We start from the raw sequence: 12075 nt of genomic DNA on the forward strand, positions 1-12075 counted from the left end.
CTGTCCTAATGTTTCTCTTTTACTAGTATCATGTACAGTGCTCCCTCGATTTTCGCGGGTTCGAACTTCGTGAAACGGCTATACCACGGTTTTTCAAAAACATTAATTAAAAAATACTTTGTGGGTTTTTTCCCTATACTACGGTTTTTCCTGCCCGATGACGTCATACGTCATCGCCAAACTTTCGTCCGCCTTTAATAAATATTTTTTTTAATAAACTTTAATAAATAAACATGGTGAGTAATGATCTAAATGGTTGCTAAGGGAATGAGAAATTGCAGTTTAGGGGTTTAAAGTGTTAAGGGAAGGCTTGTGATACTGTTCATAGCCAAAAATAGTGTATTTACTTCCGCATCTCTACTTCGCGGAAATTCGACTTTCGCGGGCGGTCTCGGAACGCATCCCCCGCGAAAATCGAGGGAACACTGTATATAAATATTATTATATCTTTGTATACCACCAGTACATACTTGACAAAACAAAACAAAAAAAATAAACAAATAAGCAGATAAATAAATAAGTTATTGGAAGAGCTTCTTCTCTCCGCTCCTTTCCTCTCTCCACCAACTTCCTCTCCTACAGGGTCAAACAGAAAAGGGTCAAACATAAAAGGATAATAACAATAGTTCTCATTTTAGGTCACGTTCAGGAGGAAAAGGGAGTTGGGGAATTCACTGGCACGACCTGTGATGTTGGCTTTTTGAGTAATTCCCTTTGGAGTCCCACCCTTTGAGAAAGACGCAATCTGGGATAATTCAAAGGAAGCATAGCAAAAACGATGAGGAGATTAGAAATTAAGACTTTAGAAGAGAGTTGAACGAACTGGAAATGTTTTGCCTTGACAACATAATTTAATTTGGAGGAGTGGGTAAAAAGCAACCTGATACGTTTTGAAGGAAGAAAGTGTTGTGACCCAGCTGCCAAACCAAGGAAGATAACACTGGAAGATAGGCTGGAAAGAAACATTTGGAGCAAGTAAAGCAATGGGGGGAAAAAACCCCTACAAGACAGGGTTTGGAAAACATTCTTGGCAGAGAGTAACAATGAAAGAGCTTGCAATAGGGTAAGAGCTGGGAACATCGGTAGCACCTGGTTAGAGCTGGAAAGAAACTTACTCAGAGCAAGTTAGAGCAATGAAAAAACCCTGCAAAGACTTAGGGCTTGGAAAACATTCATCACAGAGAGTAACAATGAAAGAGCTTGGGTACATTAATAGCATCTGGTTAGGACTGGAAAGAAAGATTTGAAGCAAATAGAGAATTTTAAAAAAAAATCAAAGACAGGGTTTGGAATACAGTGATCCCTCAATTATTGCGAGGATTCCGTTCCAAGACCCCTCGCGATAATTGATTTTTCGCGATTTAGGGTTGCGGAAGTAAAAACACCATCTGCGCATGCACGCCCTTTTTCCATGGCCGCGCATGCACAGATGGTGGAGTTTGCGTGGGTGGCGGGGAAACCCCGATCTTCGTCTGCTTGCTGCTGTTGCGGCCGCCCAGCAGCTGATCTGCTCGGCGGCAGCAGCGAGGAGCTGAATCGGGCTTTCCCCTTTGCGTGGGCAGCGGGGAAACCCCGATCTTCGTCTGCTCGCTGCTGCTGCGGCTGCCCAGCAGCTGATCTGCTCGGCAGCGCAGCAGCAGCAAGCAGACGAAGATCGGGGTTTCCCCGCCCCCCACGCAAAGGGGAAACCCCGGCTCCTCGCTGATGCCCCCACTCGCCCGCCCGCCGCCCGCCAGCAAGAGGGGGAGAGATAGAGAAAGAGAGAGAAGGAAAGAAAGAGATGAGAGAGGGAGGAAGAGAGTGTGAGAGAGGAAGAAGCAAGATAACGAGAGAGAGAAAGAAAGATGGGAAAGGAAGAGAGTGACGTCATCGGGTGGGAAAAATCGCGATATAGCGTTTCGCGAAGATCGAGATCGCAAAAATCGAGGGATCACTGTACATTCTTGGCAGAGATTAACAATGAAAGAGCTTGCAAGCCGGTAAGAGCTGGGAACATCGTTAGCACCTGTTTAGGGCTGGAAAGAAACTTACTCAGAGCAAGTTAGAGTAATGAAAAAAAAATCCTGCAAAGGAAAACATTCTTCACAAAGAGAAACAATGAAAGAACCTGAAAAGTAAGAGCTGGGAAGATCATTAGCAGCTAGTTAGGGCTGGAAAAAAGCTACATTCAGAGTATAAGATGCACTCTAATTATCAGCCTATTTTAGGGAGGAAAAGGGTGCATCTTATACTCCGAAAAATACAGTATTCAAAAGTGACTCAGAGTGACTCGCATCCTTTCTTTGGCCTGATGTCATTTTGCTACAGCACTGTTTTTTGCTGCCTAATCCATCTTCCATTTGCAGATAGACAATCTGACTCCTTCAACATCTGGATTCCCTCGGGGGTGTGCTAAACTTTGCTGGCTAACAACATTCCTTGCAACCGGACATTGAGCTAAAGCCGCATACAGCTGCTGAACCGACCAACATCTGCAGACCTGATAGCTTCTGAAAGGCAGACTTGTTTTTTTTTTTTTACTGGTTTCAATCTCTGCAAACGCCCTACTGTTTTCCAAGAATCGGATTTTAGTATTACAGTAGACTGATGTCTGTGCAAAACTCGTGCCCTTTAATTCAATAAAAGGCAGTTAATCAAAATAAGCCGATCCCTGCTCTATCACTCTTTCCATTATAATGTAAGCGTATTTCCTGTTATGATTTCCTTACAAAATCACAGTCCAAATGAGAGAATGCAATTGTGCTTACGTGCCAAACCAAACAAGATCCAATGAAATTGCTTAGTCATGTTTTTCGGTTACATAGGCCCCTGATCATCTGTTTTTGCTGAAACTTTAACCTATCAACTATTTCTCAGAGGAGAAATGCAAGCCATAAACTTGATTAGGGAAGATTTCATTCCTCTCTCTCTCTCTCTCTCTTCCCCATCGCCCCCAAAACCACATTGTTTTCCTTCAGAAAGTTAAGCCAAATGACAAAAAGTTACATATTCTCTAATATGGATTAGAATTCCTTTTCTTCGTCTCAAAACAAGAGACTAAAATTAGCATCTTGCAGGTTAAAATGGATGTGACATGGCTGTATCCTTTTTCCATGGTTGTTCTGTTCTGCTTTGTAAGTGCATGGCAGAAGTTTTTTTTTTTTTATTATTATTATTATTATTATTATTATTATTATTATTATTATGTCAGTACAACACAGCAAACGAGATCACCATGCTGGATTTCGTATTTCATCACCAGTCGGGCACTTCCCAAGCACCTAGGACTGCGTGATGTAGCGGCGAATTATGTTTGCCGATCCCAGTAAAGCGGCCTTTTGCAATTGACAGATGGAGATTTCATCAATTCCGATGGTTTTCAAATGTCCGCTAAGATCCTTTGGTACTGTACCCAGCGTGCCAAGTATCACTGGGACCACTTTCACGGGCTTATGCCAGAGTTGTTGCAGCTCGATTTTTAGATCTTCGTATTTCACTAATTTCTCTAGCTGCTTCTCCTCAATTCTGCTGTCTCCTGGGATTGCGATGTCGATGATCCATACTTTCTTTTCCTCCACGATCACAATGTCTGGTGTGTTATGCTTCAGAATTCGGTCAGTCTGAAGTTGGAAGTCCCACAGCAGTTTTGCTTGCTCATTTTCGACCACTTTTTCGGGCTTATGATCCCCACCAGTTCTTTGCCACTGGTAAATGGTAGTTCCGGCACAAGTTCCAGTGGATCATCTGTGCCACAGCATCATGTCTATGCTTGTAGTCAGTCTGTGCAATCTTTTTACAGCAGCTGAGTATGTGATCGATTGTTTCATCTGTTTCTTTACAGAGTCTGCACTTTGGATCGTCTGTTGATTTTTCAATTCTGGTTTTGACAGCATTTGTTCTAATGGCCTGTTCTTGTGCCGCCAGTATTAGTCCTTCTGTCTCCTTTTTGAGTGTTCTGCTTATATTATTATTATTATTATTATTATTATTATTATTATTATTATTATTATTAATTGAATCTCCCCTTGCCTGGAGAGAACTAGTTTTTGTGCAAGGCGAAAAAAATACCCCATAAAGAAAGGAAGAGCTGGACATCCTGCAGTGTAAGTCTCTTTGAAGGCTTCCGTTGACCTTTTATTCTGTGCAAAAATATGTTTGCAGTACTAGGAAAGGGTCTTGAAGTAGCCAAATAATTTACCAGGTTCAAAGTTAAGGCAGCCACATTATTCTCCCCCGGGAGATAAAAATAGCTCATTTCCTCTGGTCCTCCCGGCTTCTCCATCCAAGCTTGCTAACCCATGCAAGGTTAAAGCAAAACAATCCAATGGAAGAGGGGGAAAAAAAAAAACAAATACCGTCCATTAAAAACATTTTACTAGTTATTAAGATCAGAGAGTCTCAAACCAGCCACAAAAACTGGATGGAACCAAAAAAAAAGAAAAGAAAAAATATTTGATGCCTTTTCCAAAAACCTGTGAAAGCAATTGGGGGAAGTTGAGGATTAAAAGAAGACGAAAACACCCAGCAGCTCTTCTGCGGGCGGGTCCCAGGGGAAGAGCCTTCTCTGTGGCGGCCCCGACCCTCTGGAACCAACTCCCCCCAGAGATTAGAACTGCCCCTACTCTCCCTGCCTTCCGTAAACTCCTTAAAACCCACCTTTGTCGTCAGGCATGGGGGAACTGAAACACCTCCCCCGGGCATGTACAATTTATGTATGGTATGTTTGAGTGTGTGTTTGTTAGCAAAATGGGGTTCTTTTTAAATATTTTAAATTATATTTGGATTTGTTATGCATTGTTGTGTTGTGCTGTGAGCCGCCCCGAGTCTGCGGAGAGGGGCGGCATACAAATCTAAATAATAAATAAAATAAATAAATAAATAAATAAGGGGAGGGCAGGTTAAATAAAGTAAGTATAAATGTCAGAAAGACAGATACAAAGAGGATGTCGGGAGGATAGAAAAAAAGGGCAACTTTAGGATGGAGGGGAAGGTCCCTGTGTGGGTTAGATGGATGGTTTCAAAATATCACAGACAGACTGACCGACAGACTGACAGAATATAGAGGGTGGGAGAGAGAGAGAGGGAGAATTATAAACAGACAGAGAGACATATTATAGGTGACAGATCAGGGGTGGAATCCAGCAGGTTCTGACAGGTTAGTGGACATTTTGAGTATTTCAGAGAACCGGCAAATGCTACCTCTGGCTGGTCCCAGAGTGGGGAGGGAATGGGGATTTTGCAGTATCCGTCCCCTGCCACGACCACCAAGCCACAGAACCAGTAGCTGGATTTCATCACTGTGACAGATGTGTGTGTGAGAGAGACAGATGACAGATAGGTAGGTAGATAGGTAGGCAGGCAGGCAGGCAGGCAGGCAGGCAGGCAGGCAGGCAGGCAGGCAGGCAGGCAATCAGATGGATGGAAGGAAGGGAGGGAGGGAGGAAAAGGAAGGGAGGGAGGAAAAGGAAGGGAGGGAGGAAAAGGAAGGAAGGGAGGGAGGGAGGGAGGAAAAGGAAGGAAGGGAGGGAGGGAGGAAAAGGAAGGGAGGGAGGGAAGGAGGAAAAGGAAGGAAGGAAGGGAGGGAGGAAAAGGAAGGGAGGGAGGGAGGAAAAGGAAGGAAGGGAGAGAGGGAGGAAAAGGAAGGAAGAAAGGAAGGAAAGAAAGAAGGAAGGGAAGGAAAGGAAAGGAGGAAGGAAAGAAGAGAAGAAAGGAAAGAAAGAAAGAAAGAGAGAGAGAGAGAGAGAGAGAGAAAGTAAGGAAGTAAGGAAGGAAAGAAGGAAATAAAGAAAGAGAGAGGGGGGATGGAGGGAGGGAAGGAGGGAGGAAGAAAGAGAATCTCAGGCAGAAAGAAAGAAAGGAGGTGATGCCAAATAGAAAAATATGGTGCCAGTAGAAAGAGAGACAAAAGAAAGAAGGTACCAAAAGGGAGAGCAAAAAAAAAAAGTATTATTAGCATTTTTTTGAGCTGTAGCAGAGGCAGATGAAAGTCCTTCAGCAAAAACAAGAGTACATTTAGGGTCAGCCTTCAAAAAAGGAAAGGAAGTCAAATCCATAAACATCACAGATTATCCTGAAAAAGAAAAAGAAAGTGTGCACGAAAGCTAGAGGCAAAATCTCCCCCTTCTTCCCTCCGTCTCTTGCAAACAACTACTGTAGATGGAAATTCAGCAGCCCAGCCAAGGGACGAGGGGGGGGAGAGCCATGGCCAAAATGAAATGGAGGCAGGGGCTCAAAGGAAAAGGGGGGGAAGACAACAGTAACAAACTACCTAGAGGTCAGCACTGCATCACGAATAATCTTTCCTTCCCTTTGTTCTCACCAATATGCATTTCACACAAAACCACAGAAAACCTTCAATCGTCCGAGTTTCTTTTGAATGCGTTCCAAACTTACCGGCTATGCAGTTTTGTTTTTAAACTGTCATAACCAAACACAACCTATTCAACACTGGGGGAGAGAAATTGTTGTATCAGCACAGCTGGAGATTAAATTTAGCCCGTGCTGTGAAAAAACATCAACAACCCAAAAGACACAAAAACAACAGAAGAGAGGGGATAAATCAGAGCTGATGCTGCAAATGTCAAATTGAAGAAAACAAGGAGAAACTGGGTGGAATCTATATGTGAATTCCCAGCAGGAAATTCCGGGATGCACAAGCAGTTAGAAATACAGTGATACCTTGTCTTACAAACTTAATTGGTTCCAGGACCAGGTTCTTAAGGTGAAAAGTTTGTAAGATGAAACAATGTTACATAGAAACATAGAAGACTGACCCTAGAAAAAGACCTCATGGTCCATCTAGTCTGCCCTTATACTATTTTCTGGATTTTATCTTAGGATGGATCTTTGTTTATCCCAGGCATGTTTAAATTCAGTTACTGTGGATTTACCAACCACGTGTGCTGGAAGTTTGTTCCAAGAATCTACTACTCTTTCAGTAAAATAATATTTTCTCATATTGCTTTTGATCTTTCCCCCAACTAACCTCAGACTGTGTCCCCTTGTTCTTGTGTTCACTTTCCTATTAAAAACACTTCCCTCCTGAACCTTATTCAACCCTTTAACATATTGAAATGTTTCGATCATGGAATGTTTCCCTTCTGTCCTCCAGACTATACAGATGAAGTTCGTGAAGTCTTTCCTGATACGTTTTATTTTATTTTATTTATTTATTGGATTTGTATGCCGCTCCTCTCCGGAGACTCGGGGCGGCTGACAGCAGTAGTAAAACAATGTACAATAATAATCCAATAAATACTAAAAAAGAGTAAAAACCCATTAGTAATATAAAAAACCAAACATACATACAGACATACCATACATGAAATTGTAAAGGCCCAGGGGGAAAGAGCATCTCAATTCCCCCATGCCTGGCGGCAGAGGTGGGGTTTAAGTAGCTTACGAAAGGCAAGGAGGGTGGGGGCAATTCCAATCTCTGGAGGGAGTTGGTTCCAGAGGGCCAGGGCCGCCACAGAGAAGGCTCTTCCCCTGGGTCCCGCCAAGCGGCATTGTTTAGTTGACGGGGAACTAACCGGTTGCTGGGATTCGTGCAGCAGAAGACGGTCCCTGAGATAATGCTTAAGACCTTCCACCATTCTTGTAGCCTGTCTTTGGACCCGTTCAATTTTGTCAATATTTTTTTGTAGGTGTTTGTTACTATGGCATCTGGAGAAGGGAATGTGTGGTGGCATCTCTCTCTCTCTCTCACTCCCAAGCTCTGTCAGGCCCACCTTGGACTTCACATAATGACTTTGGTTCTGACACCCAGTAGGCTCGTGTTTTGCCCTCCCCAGGCTCCAAAGGCTTCCCTGCAGCCGAGGGAGGATAAAAACGCCCTCCCCTCCTCTCGGAGGCTCTCTGTAAGCCAAAAACACCCTCCCACAGAGCCTCTGTGCCAGCCAAAAATCAGCTGGCTGGCACACACTTGTACATTGGAGCAACAACTTATGTGCCAGCAGATATGGCTCCGTGTGCCACCTTTTCCCTGAAAATAAGTCACCCCTGAAAGTAAGACATAGGAGAGGTTTTGTAGAATTGCCTAATATAAGGCAACCCCTGAAAGTAACACGTAGGAGACATTTTGTTTCACAGCAGTCCCGAACAGAACATATATAACACTGCTGTCCATAAATTGCATCCCGAAACACTGCATCAATGAGATTTAAAATGCATCCAACATGCGGCTGCATGCTTGGATGCGTTTTTGCTGCAGCAGGATTTATTTATTTATTTATTGGATTTGTATGCCGTCCCTCTCCGGAGACTCGGGGCGGCTAACAGCAATAATAAGACAGCGTGTAACAATAATCCAATACTAAAAACAATTAAAACCCATTATAATAAAAAACCAAACATACATACAGACATACTATGCATAAAATTGTAAAGGCCTAGGGGGAAGGAGTATCTCAGTCCCCCCATGCCTGGCGGCAGAGGTGGGTTTTAAGTAGCTTACGAAAGGCAAGGAGGGTGGGGGCAATTCTAATCTCTGAGGGGAGTTGGTTCCAGAGGGCTGGGGCCACCACAGAAAAGGCTCTTCCCCTGGGTCCCGCCAAGCGGCATTGTTTAGTTGACGGGACCCGGAGAAGATCCACTCTGTGGGACCTAACTGATCACTGGGATTCGTGCGGCAGAAGGCGGTCCCTGACCCTCTGGACATAGGAGAGGTTTTGTAGAATTGCCTAATATAAGGCATCCCCCAAAAGTAAAATGTAGGAGACATTTCGTTTCGCAGCAATCCCAAACAGAACATATATAACATTGCTGTCCATAAATAATAATAATAACAATAATAACAACAACAACAACAATAATAATTATTATTATTATAATAATTATTATTATTATTATTTATTAGATTTGTATGCCGACCCTCCCCGCAAACTCGGGGCGGCTCACAACAGTGACAAAAACAATATATATTGACAAATCTAATAATTCAAATCTAAGATAACAATTATACATTTAAAAATCTAAAAGCAAAGAACCCCAATATAAAAAACATACATACAGTCATATCATGCACTAGAACTACATAGGCAGGGGGAGATGTCTCAGTTCCCCCACGCTTGACGACAGAGGTCGGTTTTACGGAGTTTACGAAAGGCAAGGAGGGTGGGGGCAATTCTAATCTCCGGGGGGGAGTTGGTTCCAGAGGATCGGGGCCGCCACAGAGAAGGCTCTTCCCCTGGGTCCCACCAAATTGCATCCCGAAATGCTGCATCAATCAGATTTAAAATGCATCCAACATGCGGAAGCGTGTTTGGATGCGTTTTTGCTGCAGCAGGATGCAGGATACAATTCACTAAAAAAAAAAAAAAAGACATCCCCGGAAAATAAGACGTAGCACATCTTTGGGAGCAAAAATTAATATAAGACGCCATCTTGTTTTCGGGGAAACAAGCGACATGAAGCGATTCAAGAGGCCACTGACCCGTCATGGAGTTTTCAGAGGTACAGAGCTGTTCCCTCAGCTTTTCAACGTCATCTGGGTGAACCTGCTCGTAGAGGGTGCTGCCGAACCACTCCGACTGGGGCTGGTTCAGGACTGGCGTAACCGAATCCGAGACATAAATCACCCGGCCCGTTTCAGCAGCCACCACAAAGAGGAAACCATCCGCTGCTTCAAGGATGAGGTGCTTCAATTCCTTGAGGGAAGGAAGACAAACATGTCAGAAAGCAAAGCCTACTGCTGAAGCCCTTTACAGAGAGAGGATATCTTGTGCTGGAATTATTATCTATGGAGAGGGGCGGCATACAAATCTAATTAATAATAATAATAATAATAATAATAATAATAATAATAATAATGCTATAACCTTCTCCTTTCATTTGGGAAGATAAAAACTGTACAGGTCTCTATGACTATGATTTGTTAATAATAATAATAATAATAATAATAATAATAATAATAATAATTCCCTCAACACTGTCAGACTTTCTACTAAATCTGCACTTCTATTCTACTAGTTTTTCTCATCATTCCTTTCACCCATTTCCTCCCATGTTGACTGTATGACTGTAACTTGTTGCTTATATCCTAAGATTTTTATTAATATTGCTTCTTCATTGCTTATTTGACCCCTATGACAATCATTAAGTGTTGTACCATATGATTCTTGACAAATGTATATTTTATTTTATGTACGCTGAGAGCATATGCACCAAGACAAATTCCTTGCGTGTCCAATCACACTTGGCCAATAAAAATTCTATTCTATTCTATTCTAATAATAGTAGTAGTAGTAATAATAATAATAATAATAATAATAATAATAATATCTAAAAATCGAGCTGCAACGACTCTGGCATAAGCCAGTGAAAGTGGTCCCAGTGGTCCTTGGCACGCTGGGCGCAGTGCCAAAGGATCTCAGCGGACATTTGAAAACCATCGGAATTGACAAAATCTCCATCTGTCAATTGCAAAAGGCCGCTTTACTGGGATTGGCAAACATAATTTGCAGCTACATACGAAATCCAGCATAGTGATCTCGTTTGCTGTGTTGTATTGACATAATAATAATCATAATAATAATAATAATAATAATAATAATTATTATTATTATTTGTTTGTTTGTTTGGTTGGTTGGTTGGTTTCTATGCCACCCAATTCCGAAGGACTCAGGGCGGCTAATAATAATAATAATATTAATAATATTATTATTAATAATAATTTATTTATTTATTTAGTTATTATTTGGATTTGTATGCCGCCCCTCTCCGAAGACTCGGGGCGGCTCACAACAAGTGAAAAACAATCCAATACAATCCAATTAATTAAAATATTATGAGTTTAAGAAAATCCCCTATATTTATTAATAATAATAAATAACCACCACCACAACAACAACAACAAAAAGGAACCTTGGAGGTCTTCTAGTCCATCCCCCTGCTTAGGCAGGAAACCCCACACTACTTCAGACAGATGGTTATCCAACATCCGCTTTAAAACTTCCAGTGTTTGGAGCATTCAAAACTTCTGCAGGCAAGCTGTTCCACTGATAAATTGTTCTAACTATCAGAAAACTTCTCCTTAGTTCTAAATTACTTTGCTCCTTGTTCAGCTTCCACCCATTGCTTCTTGTTCTACCCTCAGGTCCTTCTTTGTGGCAACCCCTGAGTTATTGGAACACTGCTATCATGTCTCCCCTGGTCCTTCTTTTCATTAAACTAGCCATGCCCAGTTCCTACAACCGTTCTTCATATGTTTTAGCCTCCAGTCCCCTAATCATCTTTGTCGCTCTTCTCTGCACTTTTTCTAGAGTCTCAACATCCTTTTTGCATCATGGCGACCAAAACTGAATGCAGTATTCCAAGTGTGGCCTTACCAAGGCCTTCTTTCATACTTCTTTGTTACGCTTCTTCAGTAATGTTTCGACTTTATGATTTGACATTTATTAAGTAATTAGCTGCCATGCTTGTTGGTTGCCATCCTTGCTATATCACTTGGGGTCTTCTGGATAAATAATACCATATTTTAGTTGAAAAGAAATGAACTGTCTTACCACCGTTTCCTTCTCCAAAAAGATAACGTCCCCATTCTTGCCTCTGAGTTTAAATTACAGAAGAAACTTAACATGGATGGATGCATTTGTACAATCGTGTGTGTGTGGAACACGCTTTATGCATTTTAAGTGCTTTAAATACAATTCTACTGAATTCCAGCCATTATTTCAACTGCCTCGGACCTTCTTGGATATGGTTAAGAACTTCCATTCTTTTTTCTCCTGAAGTCTTGAGTTTGAGAAAGGAAACTTTGGATATGATGTTCAGTAGAAAGATCACACAGATAACCAACTCCTCTTTTAACTACCATCCTCCCATGCACCATCCAATCACAAGTATTTCTGTTGCAAATTAACTATAATTTGTTACCCGTTCCTTAGTTCTCTAAACTTTAGCAAACACAGATCATGATTTGTCTTGTCTTACAGCATGGAATATACATCCAATAAAAATATCACATCAGGATTAAAGCCCTTGCTGGATGCCTGCAACACAATGAACCATAAACTACTCGAGTCGAGATCCTTTTTAGCATTTAGATAATGGATGAATGATTCCATTTTTTAAAATAGCTGTTTGAGCTATCTTTTT

At 41.9% G+C, this 12075-nt stretch overlaps 2 protein-coding genes across 2 annotated transcripts in view; one reads left to right on the forward strand and one right to left on the reverse strand.

The window, feature by feature from the left end:
• ARNT2 (aryl hydrocarbon receptor nuclear translocator 2) overlaps positions 1–12075 on the reverse strand; it is a 150089-nt gene that overhangs the window by 76729 nt on the left and 61285 nt on the right. The window contains exon 5 of the mRNA XM_070762965.1: positions 9413–9626. Coding sequence (XP_070619066.1) covers positions 9413–9626 — 214 coding nt within the window. The remainder of the gene's footprint in view (positions 1–9412; positions 9627–12075) is intronic.
• On the forward strand, positions 1759–5769 carry LOC139173146 (putative uncharacterized protein DDB_G0271982; the record flags this gene model as incomplete). Its single annotated transcript, XM_070762738.1, is given in 2 exon segments — positions 1759–1854; positions 5683–5769. Coding segments are annotated over 2 exon segments (183 nt in total), but the record flags the coding sequence as incomplete, so codon positions are not given.

This window comes from Erythrolamprus reginae, chromosome 10 (genome assembly GCF_031021105.1).
Source record: "Erythrolamprus reginae isolate rEryReg1 chromosome 10, rEryReg1.hap1, whole genome shotgun sequence".
Classification (NCBI taxonomy): domain Eukaryota; kingdom Metazoa; phylum Chordata; class Lepidosauria; order Squamata; family Dipsadidae; genus Erythrolamprus; species Erythrolamprus reginae.